The sequence below is a fragment of the Protopterus annectens genome, chromosome 5.part0 (genome assembly GCF_019279795.1).
Source record: "Protopterus annectens isolate FY-2018-M chromosome 5.part0, PAN1.0, whole genome shotgun sequence".
Lineage (NCBI taxonomy): Eukaryota > Metazoa > Chordata > Ceratodontiformes > Protopteridae > Protopterus > Protopterus annectens.
In genome coordinates this window covers 40,451,752-40,473,036 of record NC_056735.1, presented here as the reverse complement: position 1 = coordinate 40,473,036, position 21,285 = coordinate 40,451,752, and the positions used below count along the sequence as shown (strand labels likewise).

The 21,285-nt window shown below is 37.7% G+C and overlaps 1 protein-coding gene across 5 annotated transcripts in view; it reads right to left on the bottom strand.

The window, feature by feature from the left end:
* Positions 1–21,285, bottom strand: part of ST3GAL6 (ST3 beta-galactoside alpha-2,3-sialyltransferase 6) — a 1,325,435-nt gene that overhangs the window by 78,966 nt on the left and 1,225,184 nt on the right. For all 5 annotated transcript variants that reach the window (XM_044072092.1, XM_044072089.1, XM_044072093.1 and 2 more), the window contains one exon: positions 9,200–9,337. In XM_044072092.1, the coding sequence (XP_043928027.1) occupies positions 9,200–9,337 (138 nt within the window). The remainder of the gene's footprint in view (positions 1–9,199; positions 9,338–21,285) is intronic.

Genomic DNA, 21,285 nt, shown 5'->3' with positions numbered 1-21,285 from the left:
ATTTTTAATGACTATTGATACACCCCCCTTTAATTTTCATGCCTTCCATTTGTGGTACAAACATGTGATAGGAGGTGTAACCAGGTATGGCTGGGGTGCTCTCCACAGCCTTGAACAAGGTCTCCATGACTGCACAGATGTCACCGCCTTCCAAAGTGAGAACTGCTTCCAGTGTGTGAAGTTTCATGCTAAGACTCCTAGCATTTAGCAACATAACCTTGAGGTTAAAAAAACCTTGCAAAATCAGTCACCAAGAGTAAAGTGCCTCAAGTAAAGCACAAAAACAATGTCCAAAGATTAACTCTCTGAGGCACACCATGACAATAAGAAATCCCAAGGGTGACAGATGAAGACCATCTCTGGTAAAGCATTGAGGTCTATAGATCATGGCATCCTAGGCTGACTGAAACTGCATCCCCTTAGATTAACACCAGAAACTAAGCCAATTACTGAAGTCAATGATTTTCTGTTTATTTTGTGGTATCATCTGGGCAGAGCACCTCGCTGGCCTTGTTCAAGAGGAATCTTGACCAATGGATGGGAGATCGCAGATATACCCCAAGGATTACTTCAGTGTCACTGCTTGACAGAGGCACAGAAAAATGATAGGCATAGTTTTTATTCAAACTAAAGGGGTGGCGAAAGCCACATAACTATGGGCTAGGCTTATAAATGCCCTTGGGCAGATAGCCTAGTATGAACCTATGAACCTATGAACCTATGAACCATCCTGCCTGTGACACATAATCAGAGAACTCAGTCATGTCTGTCTTCATGAGTCCAGGGAGGTACATCTCAAGTCATTCACACCAACATGTACTATGACCGAATAATAATGGTTCTTGTTGTAGAGAGTGCTTTCTAGATAAATATGTTTAAACATGGCCAATGCAATATGTTTTATTGTTTGAACAGCACTGGTTAAATTGCATAGTGATCTAGATTTTTTATATGAAGCTTCTGTACTGAGTGTATTCGTTAATATGTAACAAAACCAGTATGATGAGTCGAACACGGCTACGAAAATTTCAGTTTCTTTTAAAAAGCACACAACTGTGATAAAATACCATAATTTATTAGCAAGACGGGTTAGCGCTTTCACCTAAACAAGGCTTCTTCAGACTCAGGTAACAAGATCTGGTTGAAATCACATTTAAATATCCAGAAGGGCGGGAAACTATGAATGACATTTAAAGCAATATACCAATAATTTATAAAACATTGTAAAATCAAACAATTTCAAGGTACATAAGACAAAATAAAATGACTTTCCCCTTAGTTATGCTACAAATCCTAAAAGCATAGTACATCTTGTATTAAAACATATTATTATTCATATAAAAACTATATATATAATAAATATAAATGTATATTATATATTTATTTATTTGTGAGTTCTGAGTTTCCTCATTTTGAGATAAGGCTTTACAGAGCACATAGTATTCATCCCCGGTCTCATATCTGAACGTAGTTTTATTATCCAATTATTTTCTCTACTTTCCGTATAATTTTTAACATCCCCTCCTCTAATATTCGGATACACATGCTCTATTATTTTAAACTTAAATGCATGTGTATTACCAAACTCCATAACATGCCTTGCCAATGCATTGGTCTTGTGGGCCATCCTAATACTATATATATGCTCTCTTATGCGATTATTGAGATGCCTATTGGTCTTGCCAACATAAAATGACTCACATGCCTGGCAGGTAGCTAGATAGACCACATTCATGGTGTGGCAATCACCATGCACCTTAAATTTATAACTGTACCTAGTAACAGGATGTATGAAAACATTATTCAAATCAGTGTACATACAGAAATTGCACGATCCACACCTACTTGTACCTATTGATAAATTATTGGAAACTGATGAATGATGTGTATTATCACACAGCATATTTTTCAAGTTCCTCTTATTTCTATACCTAAAACACGGCACTTCACCTACAATTCCTTTTACTTGCATATCTACCATCAAAATGTTCCAATGTGATCAAATAACATCTTTAATAGATCCTACATCTTGAGTGTATAATATAGAGAACGCTGTTGTATTAACATTAGTTTTCGCCTTTTTGACATTTAAAGCATCCATACCTGAAAACTATGGATGTGCCAAGTTCTCTCTTAGAAGGGAGATATCCACTGTACCTTTTGTTATATCAGTATTGCTGTAACCTCTTTCTAATAACCTCTCCCTGAGGTCATTTAAATCACTACCATAGCTTATTTCACTTGGATTATATCTAGAGACCCTCATGGCCTGTCCTTTTACAATATTGTTAAATACATATTGAGGGTGCATGCTTGTACGATGCAGCAATGTATTTTTGTGACATGGCTTCCTAAATAATCCTGTGTTAATAATACCACCTGGTAGTTTCTCAACATATATGTCCAAAAAGGGGATCTTATTAGGGGAATAATCATAACTAAACTTTATATATATAGTAGCCGCATTCATAGAATCAATGAATAATTGCAAATCAGCATTTGTACCTCTCCATAACAGGAATAAATCATCTACAAATCATTTATAAAATAAGACGTGCTCTCGAAATATAGGCAAACAAAACATGTAATCACATTCCCATTGAGCCATAAACAGGTTGGCATAGCTTTGGCACATGATGTGCCCATAGCTACGCCATCTTTCTGTAAAAAACATTTCCCCTTGAAACAAAACAAGTTATTGTGTACTACAAGTTTCAACAGAGACATTAATAACTCAATCTTAATATCTGTAAAACCAGATTCTCTGGTTAAGTAACGTTGTACCATATCTATGCCAATCTCATTTGGGATGACAGTGAATAATGAGTGTACGTCCATGGTAACGAAAACAATATCAGAAATGTCTACTGAGTCCTTGAGGTAATCATAAAGATCTACTAAAAATTGTTTTGTATCTCTTAATGTGTACTTGTTAGTATCCACTACTGGTCTCAAGTTCTTCTCTATATAAATGGACAAGGGTTCAGTAATCCACCCACTGCCAGATACAATAGGCCTTAGGGGAGGATTCATCAGGTCCTTATGTATTTTTGGTATGCCATTAATTATAGGGAGCATAGGTGTTGGTACATCTAAATACATAAACAACTTGTGATCTATCATATTGCTATTCAAAAGTCCTACTAAAAACTGATGTACATTGTGTACATAGAACTTAACTAAGTCAAGTTCTATAGGTACATAAAATTGTGTGTCACTTAGCATGGAAAACATTTTATTTACATAATCATCAGTGTCCATCACGACAAGACCACCGCCTTTATCAGCTGGTCTAATGCATATCGATGGATCCTTACTTAATTGTTTCAGGGCTTCATTCTCTGCAAAGGTTAAGTTATATTTAACATGGCCTTTCTTACATCTATTGTCTCTCATTTTATACAGATCATCTTCCACCATTTTACTGAAGGCCATTAAAAGTGGATGTAAGGGCGGGGTGAAAGTACTTGGACGTTGAAAATTATTGGCCAAAGGGCAGTCATTACAGTCACTGAAGGTTAAGCGCAACGAGAGATTCCTCACAAAAAGTTTAAAATCACGTATGGTTTCTTCAAATGTACTTTTAGTTGTTGGAATAAAAGATAGACCCTTGGACAATACAGATAATTCATTCATATTAAGTGTCCTGGAAGATAAATTATGTACTAAGTCTGGGGCAACACCTTGCCTCTCCCTTTGCCTTCCCACATCCTCTTGATGTTTCTGTTCGGGAGACTCTCGAATGATTGTTTCCTCTTCTGCCTGCCCCTGCTTAAAGAACGACCCCTTCCTTCTCCCTTGTTGTCCCTGATGGGAAAAGGGTGAGTTAAATTAAAACCAAAGGCAGTATTCTCATTTGCCGAAGCTGAAGCAATGAATGCGTTGGCAGTGACAACATTCTGCCTGGGTTGAGAATTTGTTTTACTACGTACTGAAGGCATAAGAACAGGTGACTTGTTTGAATTATGAGACACAATAATGACATCAGATGTACAGTCAACTGCAGGGCTGTTTGTGTTCTGTTTATTCACATTTTGTACTTCCTTATCAGGGATGTCAGAATGACTAATGTTCAATTGGCTGTTATTCATACTTTCCAGATGCAACTCGTTGCCTCTAGACTGTGAAATGTTTCTAGTGTCTAAATCAGGCATATTTTTGTTATTAATAGAAATGGTACTACCAGCAGTAGTGCTGTTGTGTGCATTGCCATTTGTAATAATTAAGCCAGTATCAGCCCTATTCGTTTTGGGCCAAGTAAAAATGTTGCCCAATTTAAAATCTGTAATGTCTCTTTGTAGTTTATTTTGCTTCTGTGAAAGAAGCCTTCTCTCATACTGAGAGACGTTGTCTAAAGTAATATTCAAGTTCTCATCCAGAAAAGTCAAGGTGTTGCCCCAGACTTAGTACATAATTTATCTTCCAGGACACTTAATACGAATGAATTATCTGTATTGTCCAAGGGTCTATCTTTTATTCCAACAACTAAAAGTACATTTGAAGAAACCATACGTGATTTTAAACTTTTTGTGAGGAATCTCTCGTTGCGCTTAACCTTCAATGACTGTAATGACTGCCCTTTGGCCAATAATTTTCAACGTCCAAGTACTTTCACCCCGCCCTTACATCCACTTTTAATGGCCTTCAGTAAAATGGTGGAAGATGATCTGTATAAAATGAGAGACAATAGATGTAAGAAAGGCCATGTTAAATATAACTTAACCTTTGCAGAGAATGAAGCCCTGAAACAATTAAGTAAGGATCCATCGATATGCATTAGACCAGCTGATAAAGGCGGTGGTCTTGTCGTGATGGACACTGATGATTATGTAAATAAAATGTTTTCCATGCTAAGTGACACACAATTTTATGTACCTATAGAACTTGACTTAGTTAAGTTCTATGTACACAATGTACATCAGTTTTTAGTAGGACTTTTGAATAGCAATATGATAGATCACAAGTTGTTTATGTATTTAGATGTACCAACACCTATGCTCCCTATAATTAATGGCATACCAAAAATACATAAGGACCTGATGAATCCTCCCCTAAGGCCTATTGTATCTGGCAGTGGGTGGATTACTGAACCCTTGTCCATTTATATAGAGAAGAACTTGAGACCAGTAGTGGATACTAACAAGTACACATTAAGAGATACAAAACAATTTTTAGTAGATCTTTATGATTACCTCAAGAACTCAATAGACATTTCTGATATTGTTTTCGTTACCATGGACGTACACTCATTATTCACTGTCATCCCAAATGAGATTGGCATAGATATGGTACAACGTTACTTAACCAGAGAATCTGGTTTTACAGATATTAAGATTGAGTTATTAATGTCTCTGTTGAAACTTGTAGTACACAATAACTTGTTTTGTTTCAAGGGGAAATGTTTTTTACAGAAAGATGGCGTAGCTATGGGCACATCATGTGCCAATAGCTACGCCAACCTGTTTATGGCTCAATGGGAATGTGATTACATGTTTTGTTTGCCTATATTTCGAGAGCACGTCTTATTTTATAAACGATTTGTAGATGATTTATTCCTGTTATGGAGAGGTACAAATGCTGATTTGCAATTATTCATTGATTCTATGAATGCGGCTACTATATATATAAAGTTTAGTTATGATTATTCCCCTAATAAGATCCCCTTTTTGGACATATATGTTGAGAAACTACCAGGTGGTATTATTAACACAGGATTATTTAGGAAGCCATGTCACAAAAATACATTGCTGCATCGTACAAGCATGCACCCTCAATATGTATTTAACAATATTGTAAAAGGACAGGCCATGAGGGTCTCTAGATATAATCCAAGTGAAATAAGCTATGGTAGTGATTTAAATGACCTCAGGGAGAGGTTATTAGAAAGAGGTTACAGCAATACTGATATAACAAAAGGTACAGTGGATATCTCCCTTCTAAGAGAGAACTTGGCACATCCATAGTTTTCAGGTATGGATGCTTTAAATGTCAAAAAGGCGAAAACTAATGTTAATACAACAGCGTTCTCTATATTATACACTCAAGATGTAGGATCTATTAAAGATGTTATTAGATCACATTGGAACATTTTGATGGTAGATACGCAAGTAAAAGGAATTGTAGGTGAAGTGCCGTGTTTTAGGTATAGAAATAAGAGGAACTTGAAAAATATGCTGTGTGATAATACACATCATTCATCAGTTTCCAATAATTTATCAATAGGTACAAGTAGGTGTGGATCGTGCAATTTCTGTATGTACATTGATTTGAATAATGTTTTCATACATCCTGTTACTAGGTACAGTTATAAATTTAAGGTTCATGGTGATTGCCACACCATGAATGTGGTCTATCTAGCTACCTGCCAGGCATGTGAGTCATTTTATGTTGGCAAGACCAATAGGCATCTCAATAATCGCATAAGAGAGCATATATATAGTATTAGGATGGCCCACAAGACCAATGCATTGGCAAGGCATGTTATGGAGTTTGGTAATACACATGCATTTAAGTTTAAAATAATAGAGCATGTGTATCCGAATATTAGAGGAGGGGATGTTAAAAATTATACGGAAAGTAGAGAAAATAATTGGATAATAAAACTACGTTCAGATATGAGACCGGGGTTGAATACTATGTGCTCTGTAAAGCCTTATCTCAAAATGAGGAAACTCAGAACTCACAAATAAATAAATATATAATATACATTTATATTTATTATATATATAGTTTTTATATGAATAATAATATGTTTTAATACAAGATGTACTATGCTTTTAGGATTTGTAGCATAACTAAGGGGAAAGTCATTTTATTTTGTCTTATGTACCTTGAAATTGTTTGATTTTACAATGTTTTATAAATTATTGGTATATTGCTTTAAATGTCATTCATAGTTTCCCGCCCTTCTGGATATTTAAATGTGATTTCAACCAGATCTTGTTACCTGAGTCTGAAGAAGCCTTGTTTAGGTGAAAGCGCTAACTCGTCTTGCTAATAAATTATGGTATTTTATCACAGTTGTGTGCTTTTTAAAAGAAACTGAAATTTTCGTAGCCGTGTTCGACTCATCATACTGGTTTTGTTACATTTTACTACGTTGGTCTTTGAAGAGTCGTTTGTTCCGCTCATTTTTGCTTATTATATTCATTAATATGGTGATGTGAACGGTAATTTCACTGAGTGGGTGGAGACTCATAATGCTTTTGCTAATTACTGCACTTTTTAGACAATACAGTAGTTTTTCGTTGCACATTGCATTGAGATTTATATGTGCATATTTTTTGACTTATTATACTTTGGATAGTAATAGGTTGAATATCTAGCATTGCAGTATGATTGCTTACACACTCAGTTTTATTCAGTGAGACCTATTAGTTGCTAATTGGTCTCGGAACATGATTGGATGCATTTCAGTTTAAAAGAGAGTTGTTCTGATGAAGCGTAGTGGTACTATACGAAAGCACTTACATGTTTTAGAATTTGGTTTTCAATAAATGTGTTTGTTTTTATGCCATACTGGTCCTCTGCTGTTTGATTTTTTTTTTTATTTTACTGTTAATGTAGTGTTTTTTTTTTTTTCATTAACATTTGGCATTTATTTAAATGAACTGAAAAATAGTAGACACAGTAGGGTGCTTATAGAAAAAAACTGGGAGTTTAAAGAAAGATTTAAACAGTAAATCCCAAGAGTAAACTGTTTCTACAACAAAAGGAGCACATTTTTTTATATAGATACACGCACACACACACACACACACACACACACACAAACACACACACACACACACACTCACACACACACACACACACACACATGCACGCACACACGTACATATATCTGAGGTAACCAATGCAGCCTTAAAAAGGAATTTTAGAACACAGGAGATGCATTAAAAGGTGTCTATGACAAATGGTTTACTTAACTATATAGTATAAAATGCCAGTACAAAATATTGCAGGCAGTATGTTTTTGGTAAGAGTATAAAAACAATCTTGTAAGATTGCTGGCTGACTTTCCTGAAAGATTATGAAGACAAGGTATCACAGAAATGTCTTCACTGAAACTTTGACTAAGAAACAAATCACTACTATACATTTAAGTATGCTTAATTGGTGGCATTTTGTGATGTCATTTATTTTTAATGGGTGCAACTTCACATCTGTCCTGTCATTTGCAATTTATATTTAAATGAGCAGACAGACGTGCTCTATTTACACATTTAAATGCAATGAATGAAAATACTTCTATGGTGAAGATTAAATAAAAGTCTTTTCAGTCACTGGGGGCTACAAGTTGTACACTAAAATGCTATTACAGATTTACAGGCTTCTATTTAATTGTGAAAGCAAGGAGGTTGTGCCACTATAAATTTATAAAATTATATGTACACTTTACTCCAATGATAACACTTAGAAACCCTTTCATATACCTCAAATACCTTCTTTCATAAAACAAACTATGAACTCTTTCTACGGCTCTCTGCTTCTTTGTAGCCTTGACCTTTCCAAAAAAAAGACAAGAGGTTTAGGCCTAAGCAGTGTCATGTACAGCAAGACAAAGAAATAAACCCAGCAACAGGTGCTGATAAAGTGCAGTGCACCTTGCATGAACAATTGATAACTCAGTATACTCAGATACAAACCGTTTCAACTTCTGACCAATAAGGAGAAAGGTCAATGTTTCAGCATTGGCTAGCAGCCTGGTTTTTAGCAGCATTTACAGATTTGCGCTATGACTTTTCTAGTTTCCAGTCTGGACATACTGACCATTTGTGAGTTTTAGATTGTATATATTGTTCTTTCACTACTTTCCAGCATTTAGTCAACATTGTCTTATTTGCAGTTCTAGTGTACTGTATATAGTGACTGCATTATTTTATTTATTTATTTTTTTTTTTGGAAAAGTTGCAAATGACAATTTTCTACCACTACTTTTTAACATTTGTTCAACACTGTCTGATTTGTGTCTGTGATGCATTGTATCTAACATGTATATTCACCCTCTGGTAACGTTATAACTGCCAGTTTGATCCAGTTCATGGTTAACAATGGTCTACTGACCGGCCCACTATCCCAGTTAACAAAATAAATAAATATCTCACATGCTCTGCATGCTTCTCACAGATGCAAAACTAATGATAGTCTCAAGATTTAATCATTATCACACTTAGTGTACAAAAAAACTGTGTCCCTCTACCTTTAGGTAACGTGTGGGTAGTTGTAGATGAAGGAAATCAGATGCTGCTTCCTTAATGAAAAATGGATTCAGAATCCTTACTTGATTTTCTTTATATATTAGTTTTTGTGCAGGCGTTTGCCAAAATCCATTAATTGTCTGAAATGAAGAGAGAAAACAGATTATATAGAAGTCAGAAGAAACACAAAAGGCACAACTAAACAAGTGGGTGTGCATAATGAATCCCACTCAAAGCTGCTGAAACATCAAGAGGTTTCCATGGCAAATACTTAAAGACCAAACAAAGGAAACCCTGAGAAGGCTGAAAAACAACACCACTTGTTTTGTTATACCTATTCATATACATTGCCTAGGCCATCACATAATACCAAATACTTATAAGGAAATTGTTTAAGCAGCCTTCTTGAACAAGTCAATTTAGGGTTACCACCTGTCCCACTTTGCGAGAGACAGTCCCTCTTTGGGCAGTTGTGTCCTGCAAAAAAAGTGAAAAAAATGGCAAATGTCCTGAGATTTTAGAACAAAAAGATTTCATATAATTTACGTAAGAGTTGCATAAAACAGCTATTCTGTATCTGAAACACCTAAATATTATAAGAAACAGAAAGTTCCATCCTTTGTACTGGCCGTGGGGATGTTTTGCCCTGCAAAATATGACGTTTGTACCAAAAATGTCCCACTCTGGGCATTTGAAAAGGTGGAAACCCTAAATCAATTGCTACTACTATACGTGCATAATGACCCTTTATATATGTGGTCAACAGAATCTTGCTGTATCACTTATGTGATACCTTCAGAATTGCATAACAACTCATCTAAAAGTATCATTTTCATTACAAATCAAGGTATCCCATATTTAAACAACAGCAGTCAGCAAGACTAACAGATCTCCCTGTCTGACCCATCTAGAAAATTACCTTCTAGAAGCTTCATCCTGTAGTTCTGGGTTTGTGGCCCACAGTTCCTGTATTTATACTGGTTGGCTTTGGGACATAACTCTCAACATTTTACCTCCAGAATCAGGGACACTTTATTGGTACTATTAACTTGAAAAGTCTGCAAAATAACAAAATGTGAATTAAACTGCATTTTTTGAAGTAAAATAAATCTACATCTCTGAATCAATGTCAATAATTGATTGCAATCCACCACCTTTTTTCCCCAAAAATCACCACTTTTAGAAGCAACACAGCACAATATTGAGACAATATCTGGAACAATCTTGAAAAATCAAGCATAGTTGAGAAGTATGCTTTGTGTATATCTCTTAATCAGACAGTGCTCCCACATCGCCAGTGAAAGAGAGACTTGGCCTCATGGGCTTACCCAGATAAGTAAAAAAAAATAAAAAGGATATCTGCAAAAATTCTTTTTATTTCTCCTTTCAAACAATATATATATTTTCCACACCATTTCACTTATGATCATTCCCTTTTCCAGACAACTTGCATGACCAACATCCTGGCAGATAGGTTCAGTGCTAACTTTACCCCCCCCCTCACCCCCTAAAGGGCCCATATCTATACAGGAAGAAAGCAGGGTCCCTGTAATCACAACTACACAGGTAAAAGCTGCACTCTCTAAAGCCAAAAACACAGCATCCATGGGACTGGACAACATTCCAGCCTGCGTTTTATACGAACTTCAGAACGAACTGGATCCCCACCTAAGCACCATGTTCAATAATAGCCTCGCATCAGGCTTTGTGACCACTGAATGGTGCACAGCAACAGTTATCCCACTCCACAAAGGGGGAGCCACCACTGATCCCGGGAACTATCGCCCTATTAGCCTGACGAGCCTAGTCTGCAAGGCCATGGAATGTATCATCATGGAACTCATAAACAAAGACATTGGTAACCTCCAAACTCTGGATTCCACCCAGTTCGGGTGTGTGAAAGGCAGATCATGCCTCCTGAACCTTATCAACTTCTTTGAGGCAGTCACCAAAGCTGTAGATGAGGGTAAGGTGGTTCACACAGCCTATCTTGACCTTGCCAAGGCTTTCGACACCATCCCCCATTCTGGAATTATAGCTAAACTCACTAAACTAGGTATAAATCCTTATGTCACAAGATGGGCTGCCAACTGGCTCACTGACAGAACCCACACTGTAAAAGTTGCAGACTCCAAATCTGACCTCAAACCAGTGACAAGTGGAGTACCACAGGGTTCAGTCCTGGGACCTCTCCTTTTTGTTATCTGCTTCTCTGAAGTACAGGCTAACACAGAAGGCCTCTGGCTAACGAAGTTCACAGATGACTGCAAACTAGGAGCCATAGTCAAGTCCCCAAATGATGTGAACATCCTACAGAAGGGCCTCGCTGAGACAGATGACTGGTGTCAGAGCCATGGCCTCAAGCTCAATGCCAAAAAGTGCAGTTGTCATCCCCTTTGGTAAAAACTCTGTACCCATAAACTTCCACATAGGCAGCAATCTACTTAACACCGAATGTGTGATAAGAGACCTTGGGACCCAGGTGGACAGTAGTCTCTCATTTGATAGTCACATTGCCACAGTAGTCAGGAAGTCCTTCTACGTGGCACACCTCATCATAAAAGGGTTCTCATCCAGGAAAAAAGAGGTCATTGTTCCCCCCTACTCGACACTCATTAGACCCATTATAGAGTACAATGCCCCTTTTGGAATGTACCTCACAAGACATCTGCAGCAGCTGGAAAGGCCACAGAAGTACCTCACAAAGAGGATTACTGGCCTCAAACAAATGCCCTACACTGACCGTCTCAAAAACTCCAGCTTTACTCCGTACCATATCGCCTACTCCGAGGTAATCTCTGCCTAACATATAAAGCTATGTCAAACCCAGAGCTGTTGGACATGCTACACCTAAAGAAATCCCAATCCCTCTGAGCTACAGGCTTTAGGGACCTAAACCTTGTCACCACAATAAACAGGACATCCTGGAGGGTTAGATCCGTGTCCCAGAGACTTCCCATACTCTGGGAGAGGCTACCCATCTATGTCAAGCAAAGTTCTTCATTAGCACTCTTCAAGAAAAATCTTAATGAGTGGATGGGAAATAGGAAATACACCCTGGGGATCACTTCTGTGTCGCTGCTCGACAGTGGCACAGGAAAATAACTTTCTTGGGTGGCGTAAGCCAGGGAACCTTATTGGCTAGGCTTACGTAGGCCCTTGGGCTGATAGCCTAGTACCTACCTATGACCCTATGAACCTATGACTAAGTGTGGCTTCCGTCTGGAAAGTGGTACAAAAATGGCAGTGCCTGAAGTATTATTTATCTACAAAGCTTTAGAAAATAGTGTTTAAGTCACTGCTTATATTTCTGGAATTTTTAAGAATAAACCTAATCCTGTAGTCTAGGTTTGATACTCTCAGTCCCTATTTCATACATTGTGACTCTAGGCATATCAAGTTAGCTGGGCAGTGGTCCCAGGTCACCCATTTAAGACATACTTCACTTTGTGAGCTTAACTAGATAAATTAAAAAAAAAAGAAAAGCATTTCTAGAAATTTGCTTATATTCATATTTTCAGAAATGGCTGATGCTTTTTCTTCTTCTGGTAAAGATTTTTACACCCTTTCACTATCAACTTCTGTGTGCAAAATAATAGACTAACTCAATGTGACTTGAGTTTAGGCACTAGGTCAAAAATTACATTATCTGGAGTTTTCTACAACATCTATTAGACTTTGATGTTCTTACGCCACTGTTACATTTCTGGATTTTTCCATACTTTCCATATCTTCTGATTCCATTAGTTTTAGAATTTTGTTTTATATCTGTATTATAATCAGCAATAGCTAAATACAGGAAGCCCTTAAAACTGAAGACGTTATTAGCTGGCTATGCCTAGTGGATGTTGAAAGGTTTTCACAAAATCATTTCTTCCCCCAAAAGATGCCTTGGGGACATTATGACATATCATATAAAAAAAGAGCTAAACAAAAACAAACTTAAAAATACAGAGATTAACCTCAGAAATGAACAACTAATGATGATGACAAAATGGGGGACAACGGCATAGCAGGTTTGTGATATCTTGGCCTGACTTGGATCCAGAGAGAACTCTTGTTGGGGGTTCATGGACTAAAAGGAAGAATAAAGGCCATCCACAGGGTAGTCATGTGAAAAGAAATTACCAGGCCTTTGACAGGGAAGCCATCTGGACTTATTACTGCTTGGAGAGGAGCTGAAGCAGTTTTGTCACTCCTTGTTGCTGGAATTGGGAAGGACGCTACTGTGCTGTCTAGAAGTCTCCATAAGTATTATTTCATGTTCTCCAGACACCCTGCCAGAGTTCTCTTTGGAACAGAACATTACTTCAAGTGCAAATATCTGTTATACTGTAAAAAAAAGCCTGCCTGAAAAGAAAATGTATGTTGGAATATAGACTTGTATAAAAAGAACTTACTTTATCTGCCAATAAATATAATTTTTAAGTTTGAAAATTTAGGCCAGTGACCACCTGGTTTGTCAGAAATGTTCCTACATATTACATTAGAAATGCATCTAGACCAGGTACGCTCTTTTATTGAACTCACTCCCTTCAAAGTTCTAGTCTACTAATCTACACATTTTATTTGCAAGCCATCTCAGATTTATTATAGCAAAAAAAAAATCTTATCCCCATCTTTGAATAAAGACTACCATTGATTGCCCTAACAAAAAATGCACACTCTTTTGATTTAAACTCGCAATATTGATGCAAACCACTGACACCTTCTCTACTGGTTCAGTCAGATGCATACTATAACTTTTTGTGTTTAATTATATGTCATCTGCTGTTCATATCAATAAAGCTCTTTTTTGTGCGGTACTCTTCCACTGTATTTAACAACTGCATATCTGGAAATGTGTGATTACGTGCAAAAGCCATGGAAATATTTAGTAATGTTGTAAATATGTAAAATTATGTCACTTTAATTGACTGCTTGCACTGTCTTGACACATTGTTTCCCAGCCTGTGGCTTAAAAGGGTCATGTCTGACCCTGGAATAAATAAAATGCTTGAAAGACAAACAGGGATACATAGCATTTAATTAAGATAAAGTAATAAAGACAATTAACAGACTGACTGGTATATTGTCTGGATAAAATGAGGAGAGTCAGATAAGGGGAGAAATAACTTTGTTGTTTTGGATGAAGGAACATGTAGAAGGACTTATCAGAAATGTGACAAACAAAAGTAAGGAGAAAGGGCTGCAGTGAGGCAAGAACCCACAAAGCATAGGGAAAAGGAAGAATGTTAATCTAAGGAAGTACAGTTGTGTACACTTACCATAAATGTAGATGTTCGAGTGTATTCACTGTTGCAGTCATCACATTTGGGTTATCTGCTTGCAGTAGCCCTCAGTCGGCCGGATTATCAGAGTCTTGGGTCCTGCGTCTGTTGCTGTCTCATCTTCCATGACGTCAGGTTGTCAGGGGTATAAAACATGCAGCTGAAACCATTACATCAGTTTTTCTTGCCCTTGATGTCAGGTGCCCCCTTAATGGGAAGCAATAAAAATAAATAAATAAATAAATAATATATATATATATATATATATATACAAGGTTATACCTCCAACAAAAAAGCAAATACACCAAAAAGCTTTTAAGCATAGTAAAGGAAAGTAGAGGTATAGCCAAAAGAAGTCAGGGGGCTGGAGGGAGGGTAACCAGGACTGCAACAGTGAATACACTAGAACATCTACATTTATGGTAAGTGTACACAACTGTACTATGTTGTTTGTGTTTCACTGTTGCAGTCATCACATTTGGGTAGATTCCCAAAGCTATGGATGGGAGGAGGAATTTAGATAGCATTAGGGCCAGCTATAAGGCCCTGCAAGACTGCAGTGGCAAAACCAGCTCTGGATTTAGAGAAAATTGGCAAATGATAATGCTTGATGAAAGCATGTACAGAACTCCAGGTAGCAACTTCTAGGATGTCCCTGATAGGGACACCTCCGAGAAAGGCTGTAGAAGTAGATGCAGCCCTGGTTGAATGGGGTCTGATCCCCTGTAGGATAGGTTTTCCATGGTGCTTATAGCAGAAATGAATGCAATGGCCTATCCATTTAGAAATGGTTTGCTTTGAAATAGCCTTCCCCTCTGCCCCTGCAGCAAATGCCACCAGCAAATGTTCAGATTTCCTTTGAGGTTTAGTCCTGTCCAAGTAAAATCTAAGTTGTCTGTGCACATCTAAGGAGTGCAGTATCCATTCCCCTTTGTTCTGTGGATTAGGAAAGAAGGTTGGCAAATGAATGGACTGATTAAGAGCCAGACTGGATACCACCTTGGGCATGAAGGAGGGATTGGTACTGAGGGACACCCTGTCCGCATGAAAGATAATGAAAGGCTCCACTGCCTTAAGGGCCTGTAATTCAGATACCATTCTTTCTGAAGAGATTGCTAAAAGGAAGGCTGTTTTCCAAGAAAGGAATTTTAAATCTGCACTTGCAGCTGGCTCGAAAGGAGGAAGAGTGAGTTTCTCCAATACAAAGTTAAGGTCCCAGGCTGGAGTTGGGGCTCTCCTGGGAGGTCTTATGTTTTTGGCCCCTCTGAGGAACTTCTTGAGCAGTGGATGAGAGAAGAGGGGTGGTTCTGTAGTATAATGAGCTGAAATGGCTGAGGCATGAATTTTGATGGAGGAAAAAGAAAGGCCCTTGTGAAGCATCTCAGTTACGTATTGAAGAATCTGAGGTAAGTTGGGTGCTGCTGTGCCCATCCCTTGAGATTGGTTCCTGGCACAGAACCTTTTCCATTTTTCAGCATAAGATTTTCTAGTACTAGGCCTCCTTGCCTCTAAAATTATATCCTATACTTGTTTACTGAGGTAGGGTAAAGGAGAGATTAGGTAATTAGCTAGGCTGCTAGGTTCAGGGTGTGAGGCTGAGGGTGCAGAATCTGGTTCTCCTGCTGAGACAACAGGGTAGGGGTCTAAGGCAGGTGCCATCGAGCCAACAGTGACACACTGCGCAAGAGAGGGTACCAGTGCTGGCGTGGCCAGTCTGTTGCAATCAATATCGTCCTTGGTTTGTCCTGCTTGATCTTTAGTAGTACTTTGGAGAGGAGAGGCAGAGGAGGAAAGGCATAAACTGATAGGTTTTTCCAGCTGAAGGACAGAGCATTCACTTTCCAAGCTTGCTTGTGGGGAGTCCTTGTGCAAAATGTGTCCAATTGGTAGTTCTGGGGGGAGGCAAACAGGTCTATATCTGGGCTCCCCCATTTGTTTGTCAACATATTGAAAGTCTTTGGTTCCAGTTTCCACTCGTGTGGGTCAATGAGGTTTCTGCTTAGTCCGTATGCCAGTGTATTTAGTTTTCCTGGCAGGAATTGAGCCTGTACATGCACTTGGTAGCTCAAGGCTGTGTTCCACAGTGCCATGGCTAGTCTGCAGAGGGGGTAAGAATAGGTACCCCCCTGCTTGTTTATGTACCACATAACAGTGGTGTTGTCTGTCTTTACCATTAATTGTCTTGGAAGAATGTGGTCCTTGAAGGCTGTCAGAGCATTCTGTACAGCTAACATTTATTTTTGATTGACATGCAGGTGCATTTGACTTGGGTTCCATTTGCCCTGAATGCACTTCCCTGCCAGGTGAGCCCCCCATGCATAGTCTGATGTGTCTGCTGTTAGGATTTGGGTGACGGGGGTAGAGTGAATGGTAGTCCATTGTTTTGGTGGCAGGCCTCTGCCCACCAAAGGAACTCTAGCCGTAGGCAAGGTATGATATGAATCATTGCTTCTAGATCCTGAGAATGTTGACACCATAGGCTTTTTAGATACCATTGTAGTTTCCTCATATGCAGTCTTGCATATGGAATTAGAAGAATGCAGGAGGCCATGAACCCCAAGGCTTGCAGTATTTGCCTTGCAGATAGCAGGGTTTTTGTGGCCATTAGTTTGAAGTAGGTTGTCAAATGAGTTTGTTTCTTTGGTGTTAGGAAAGCCATCTGGTAAGTTGTATTCAAGCTTGCTCCCGGGAATATAATTTGTTGACAGGGTACCAGGTGTGACTTCTTTTCGTTTATGGTGTACCCCAGACAAGTTAGCACCTTTTGTACAAAAGCCAGATGATTCAAAAGTATGTCCTGGCTTTCTGCCTGAACTAGACAATTGTCCAGGTATGGGTATATTTGAATATGTCTTTGCCTGCAAAATGCAATGACTAGAGCAAGGCACTTTGTGAATACCCTGGGCACAGTAGATAAGCCAAAGGGCAGTGCAGAGAACTGATAACGCATGCAGCCTGCTTTGAAGCATAGGTAACTTCTGTGGGATTCCCTGATTGGGATGTGCAGGTAGGCTTCCTTTAAATCGAGTGTTGCCAACCAGGCATCTTTGCCTAGCATAGGAAGCAACTGGTGAAGAGTTAGCATCTTAAATTTTGGAATCACCAAAAAAGTGTTTAAGGTAGACAGGTCCAGGATAGGACGCCATGAGCTGTCTATTCTGGGTACCAGGAAAATTCTTGAGTAGAAACCTTGTCCCTTTTCCTCTTCTGGTGCAGTTTGAATAGCCTTTATGCTTAAGAGAGAGAGTACTTGCTTTTGAGCCTCTGCCCACTGATTTGGGGGTAGATCTGGACAACAGTTTGGGGTTGGTAACATGTGGAAGTGAAATCTGTATCCTTGAGAAATGATATTTAAAGCCCATTTGTCCTGGGTAATGAGTTCCCAGTTTTTTGCATGCAGAGCAATCTTTTCCCTCAAAGGGGCATTCAGCTGAGAAGTGCTTGGAAGTTTTAAAGTTAAGTCATTGAGACAGTTTACCATAAGGGGGAGTTTTACTACTCCCAGATTTGGAAACAGGAGCCCCCGTTGCTTAGTCCTATGTGTACCCTGGGACTGAAGCCTGGGTGTTCTGCTGAATCTGGGTTTGGACTGAGAAGGCCTGGAAGAGGCAGGAAAGGACCAATTCTTAGAGGGCCAATGCCTACTAAATCTTGGCGATTGTACTTGTAAGAAATTGTTAACAGTTTGCATATATTTAGATTTTTCCTCCATCTTTTTAAGAACTTCTTCTGCCTTGTTGCCAAACAGGCAGTCCTGATTTAAGGGAGCATCCAATAATGTAGCTTTAACATGATCGGCAAGGATTGCTCCTTAAGCCAAGCATGCCTTCTAAGTACAGAGCCAGTGACAGCAGCCCTGCAAGATGCCTCTAGTTAATCAAAACCACATTGCAAAGTATGTTTTCCAATCTGTTCAGCAGAATGCATTAAATCCTGTAAATCCTTATTTTCAGCACAATCAGGAATCAACATAATTTTTGGTTTAAGCAATCCAATAATATGCTGCTGATACTTTAACACATGAAACTTGCAGTTTAAGGCCCAAATGGCCAAGGTTGCAGAAGTGTATATCTTCTTACCCCATCTATCCAGCACCCTGGGGTCTCTATCAGAGGGGGTAGGAATTTTGGCAGTAGTAGCCTTAATGCCCTTGGGTCCCTGTGAAATGGTCTCAGGATCCACAGTAGGATTTTTGAAAAGGAACTTGTGAGAGTCAGGAACCCTGCAATATCTATCAGGTTTTCTGGGAGCAGGAGGTAAAGAGTCAGGGACCAAGCTAGATTCCAAAAAGGCATCATCAACAATGTCTAGTACATGTGGGATAGCTAAAGGCCGGTGCTGGGGCAGGAGTAAGAAATCCCTAAGCCTCTTAATAGAATCAGAGTAATCCTGACTTTCACAATGAAAATGCTCCCTAAGAGTATACAAGGTTTCACCAAAAGAGAAATACTCTGGGTGGGAAGCAGAGGGAATAGATTCCTCAGCATCAGAATCCTCATAGGTAGATATGGGTAAATCCTGGTCATCAGAGGAAACAGAAATTTCAGAATCCTGGTCAGAAGTATCATAAGCAAAATCAGTCCTAGGTCTCTTAGAGGGGGAAGGTTGGCTTCCCCTGATTAAAGTAATAAGGTCTTCAGCCATTCTTATCATTTTTTTTTTAGGTATAGAGGCCTGATCATACGGTCTGGGCATCGGTTTTCGAGGCATGGTTCGAGTTTTAGGCTTTGAAGAAGAAGATTGCGTCAGTTTATATGCAAGTCAGTGGGCCTGAATACACCCTCAGAAGCCGGTGCCTGCACAGCTGCTCCGGACCCATCCAAAGTAGAGACATCTGCAGGTTCCACAGTTGAAGCATCTCGCAGCACACCGGACTCCGAATGGCTTTTTTTTAGATAAATAGAGAACTGTAAATGCATTAAATAGATAGTAATGTCCTTAATTCAGCTTGCTAGGCTGTCTGAGCTGATGTGCTTGGCAAACTGCCATTTCCGTACGAAACATAAATAGTCTAAAACTGATTACATAATGTACTCTTTTATACATAGGATCTGAATTTTTAATTATGTTATCACTTTTACAATGTAGCATTGACTTTAAATTTTACATTCTGTAAACTAGCAAACATTACTTTGTCTCTGTCTATATCATTAATGTTGAGACACATGTGTCGCTCATTTTAATTCAAGTAACCCTTATATATATTTATATCTTGTATGGTCTTGTTTTAAACATTTATACATTGGTTATATATTGTTATTTATTTTCTACAGCACATATTTTGCACATCATTTATTTGGTGTAAGTATCCTGGATATTATACTATATATTTCATACATTTTTATAGTATACTTACACATTTTATTTACTAGTAGGTATTTATCTAATGATGAACTTTTATTTTTATATCCCTACGTTATTTTGGGGTATTCATACCTATGTAAATTTATTAACACTAACATATATATATGGTTACATAATTTTTATATTGATATTTATATTGATTTACATATTTAATTAGACAGTTTTAAATTCATTGTTACTAGTGTATATTTTTACTATATATATTACACATAGTTATATTACTTGTTTTTAAACTATAAATAATAATAAGCTAAATACTTAGAAGGTGTAATAATTAAGATTGTATTATGTATTTCCATAAATATTCACATAAGGTATTTTAGTAGAACTACATATTTTATATCTTGTGTTATATATATTTCTATTGAGTGAAATATTATTTAAAAATAGTTTTTAATATTCCTTAAAAGGTTGACAAGCAAAGTAGTATATGCATTTTTGTTGAAGTTAACACTTCAGATGCTCTCAAGGCTCTCTACAATATTTACATGTTGTTTTTAGCTTTGTGCTGGCAGGCAAATGAAATTCCATTGTATTTAATTTAATTATCTGTAATTAAGTGTAAAACAATTCTTTAATTGAAGTGTAATAAGTGAGTAATTTTCTATGCTATTTAAAGAAAGGCGTTGTGTTTGACTGATTATCTTGAAAAAGCCTGACATAGTTTCAGGCGAAAGCGCTTGGTGGATATCACGTTTTTACTTCGTTTTCTGTCGAATAAAGCTGTTTTGTGGAAGTTTATCATTGAATTATTTGGTCTTGCCTCCTTGCCGTATTCTTCTGTCTATATCATAGCTTATTGTTTATGCATTGCAACACTTTAATACAAAGTTCTTAACTAATGACTACTAAGCAAAACAATAATACAAAAAATTAATTCGCCAAGTCTGTAACTGTGAACCCTTTATTCCACCAATTAATTTGACTATTAGTTCTGATATACCTTACAAGACATAGAGGTATCCGCTTACCCTTTTTTCCTAGCTGGCCACACCCAATATGTCTTCCTGAGCACTTCAGCTGCGTCAGCTAAACTAGAATTTATTTTATTTTTAACCTATAAATCTGCATGTTCCTGTCATAACCAATTTTTTAAAATCTGTACATTTGCAAAAATCTTGTCAATGAAGTATAACTCTAATTAAATGTTTATACCTAGTACAGAGCTGCTACATTTTGGTGTTAGCTGCTGTAATCTTTGACCTTTTAAAATCTGACAAAACTGCATTTGTGTCTTTTAATAAAGATCTATGTGTAACTGAAATTGATTTGTAAACAATAAAATATTTTATTTCTTTTAACTTTAAACAATGACAGATTAATGTTCTGATCTTTACAGATAGCTATGGAATGCATTTTTTTACTTAGCACTGAAGTATGGTATTCAGTTATACTGCAATTTACTGTATTAAAATCTGCACTCTGATTCTTCTCATCTCCTCTCAGTGCAAACA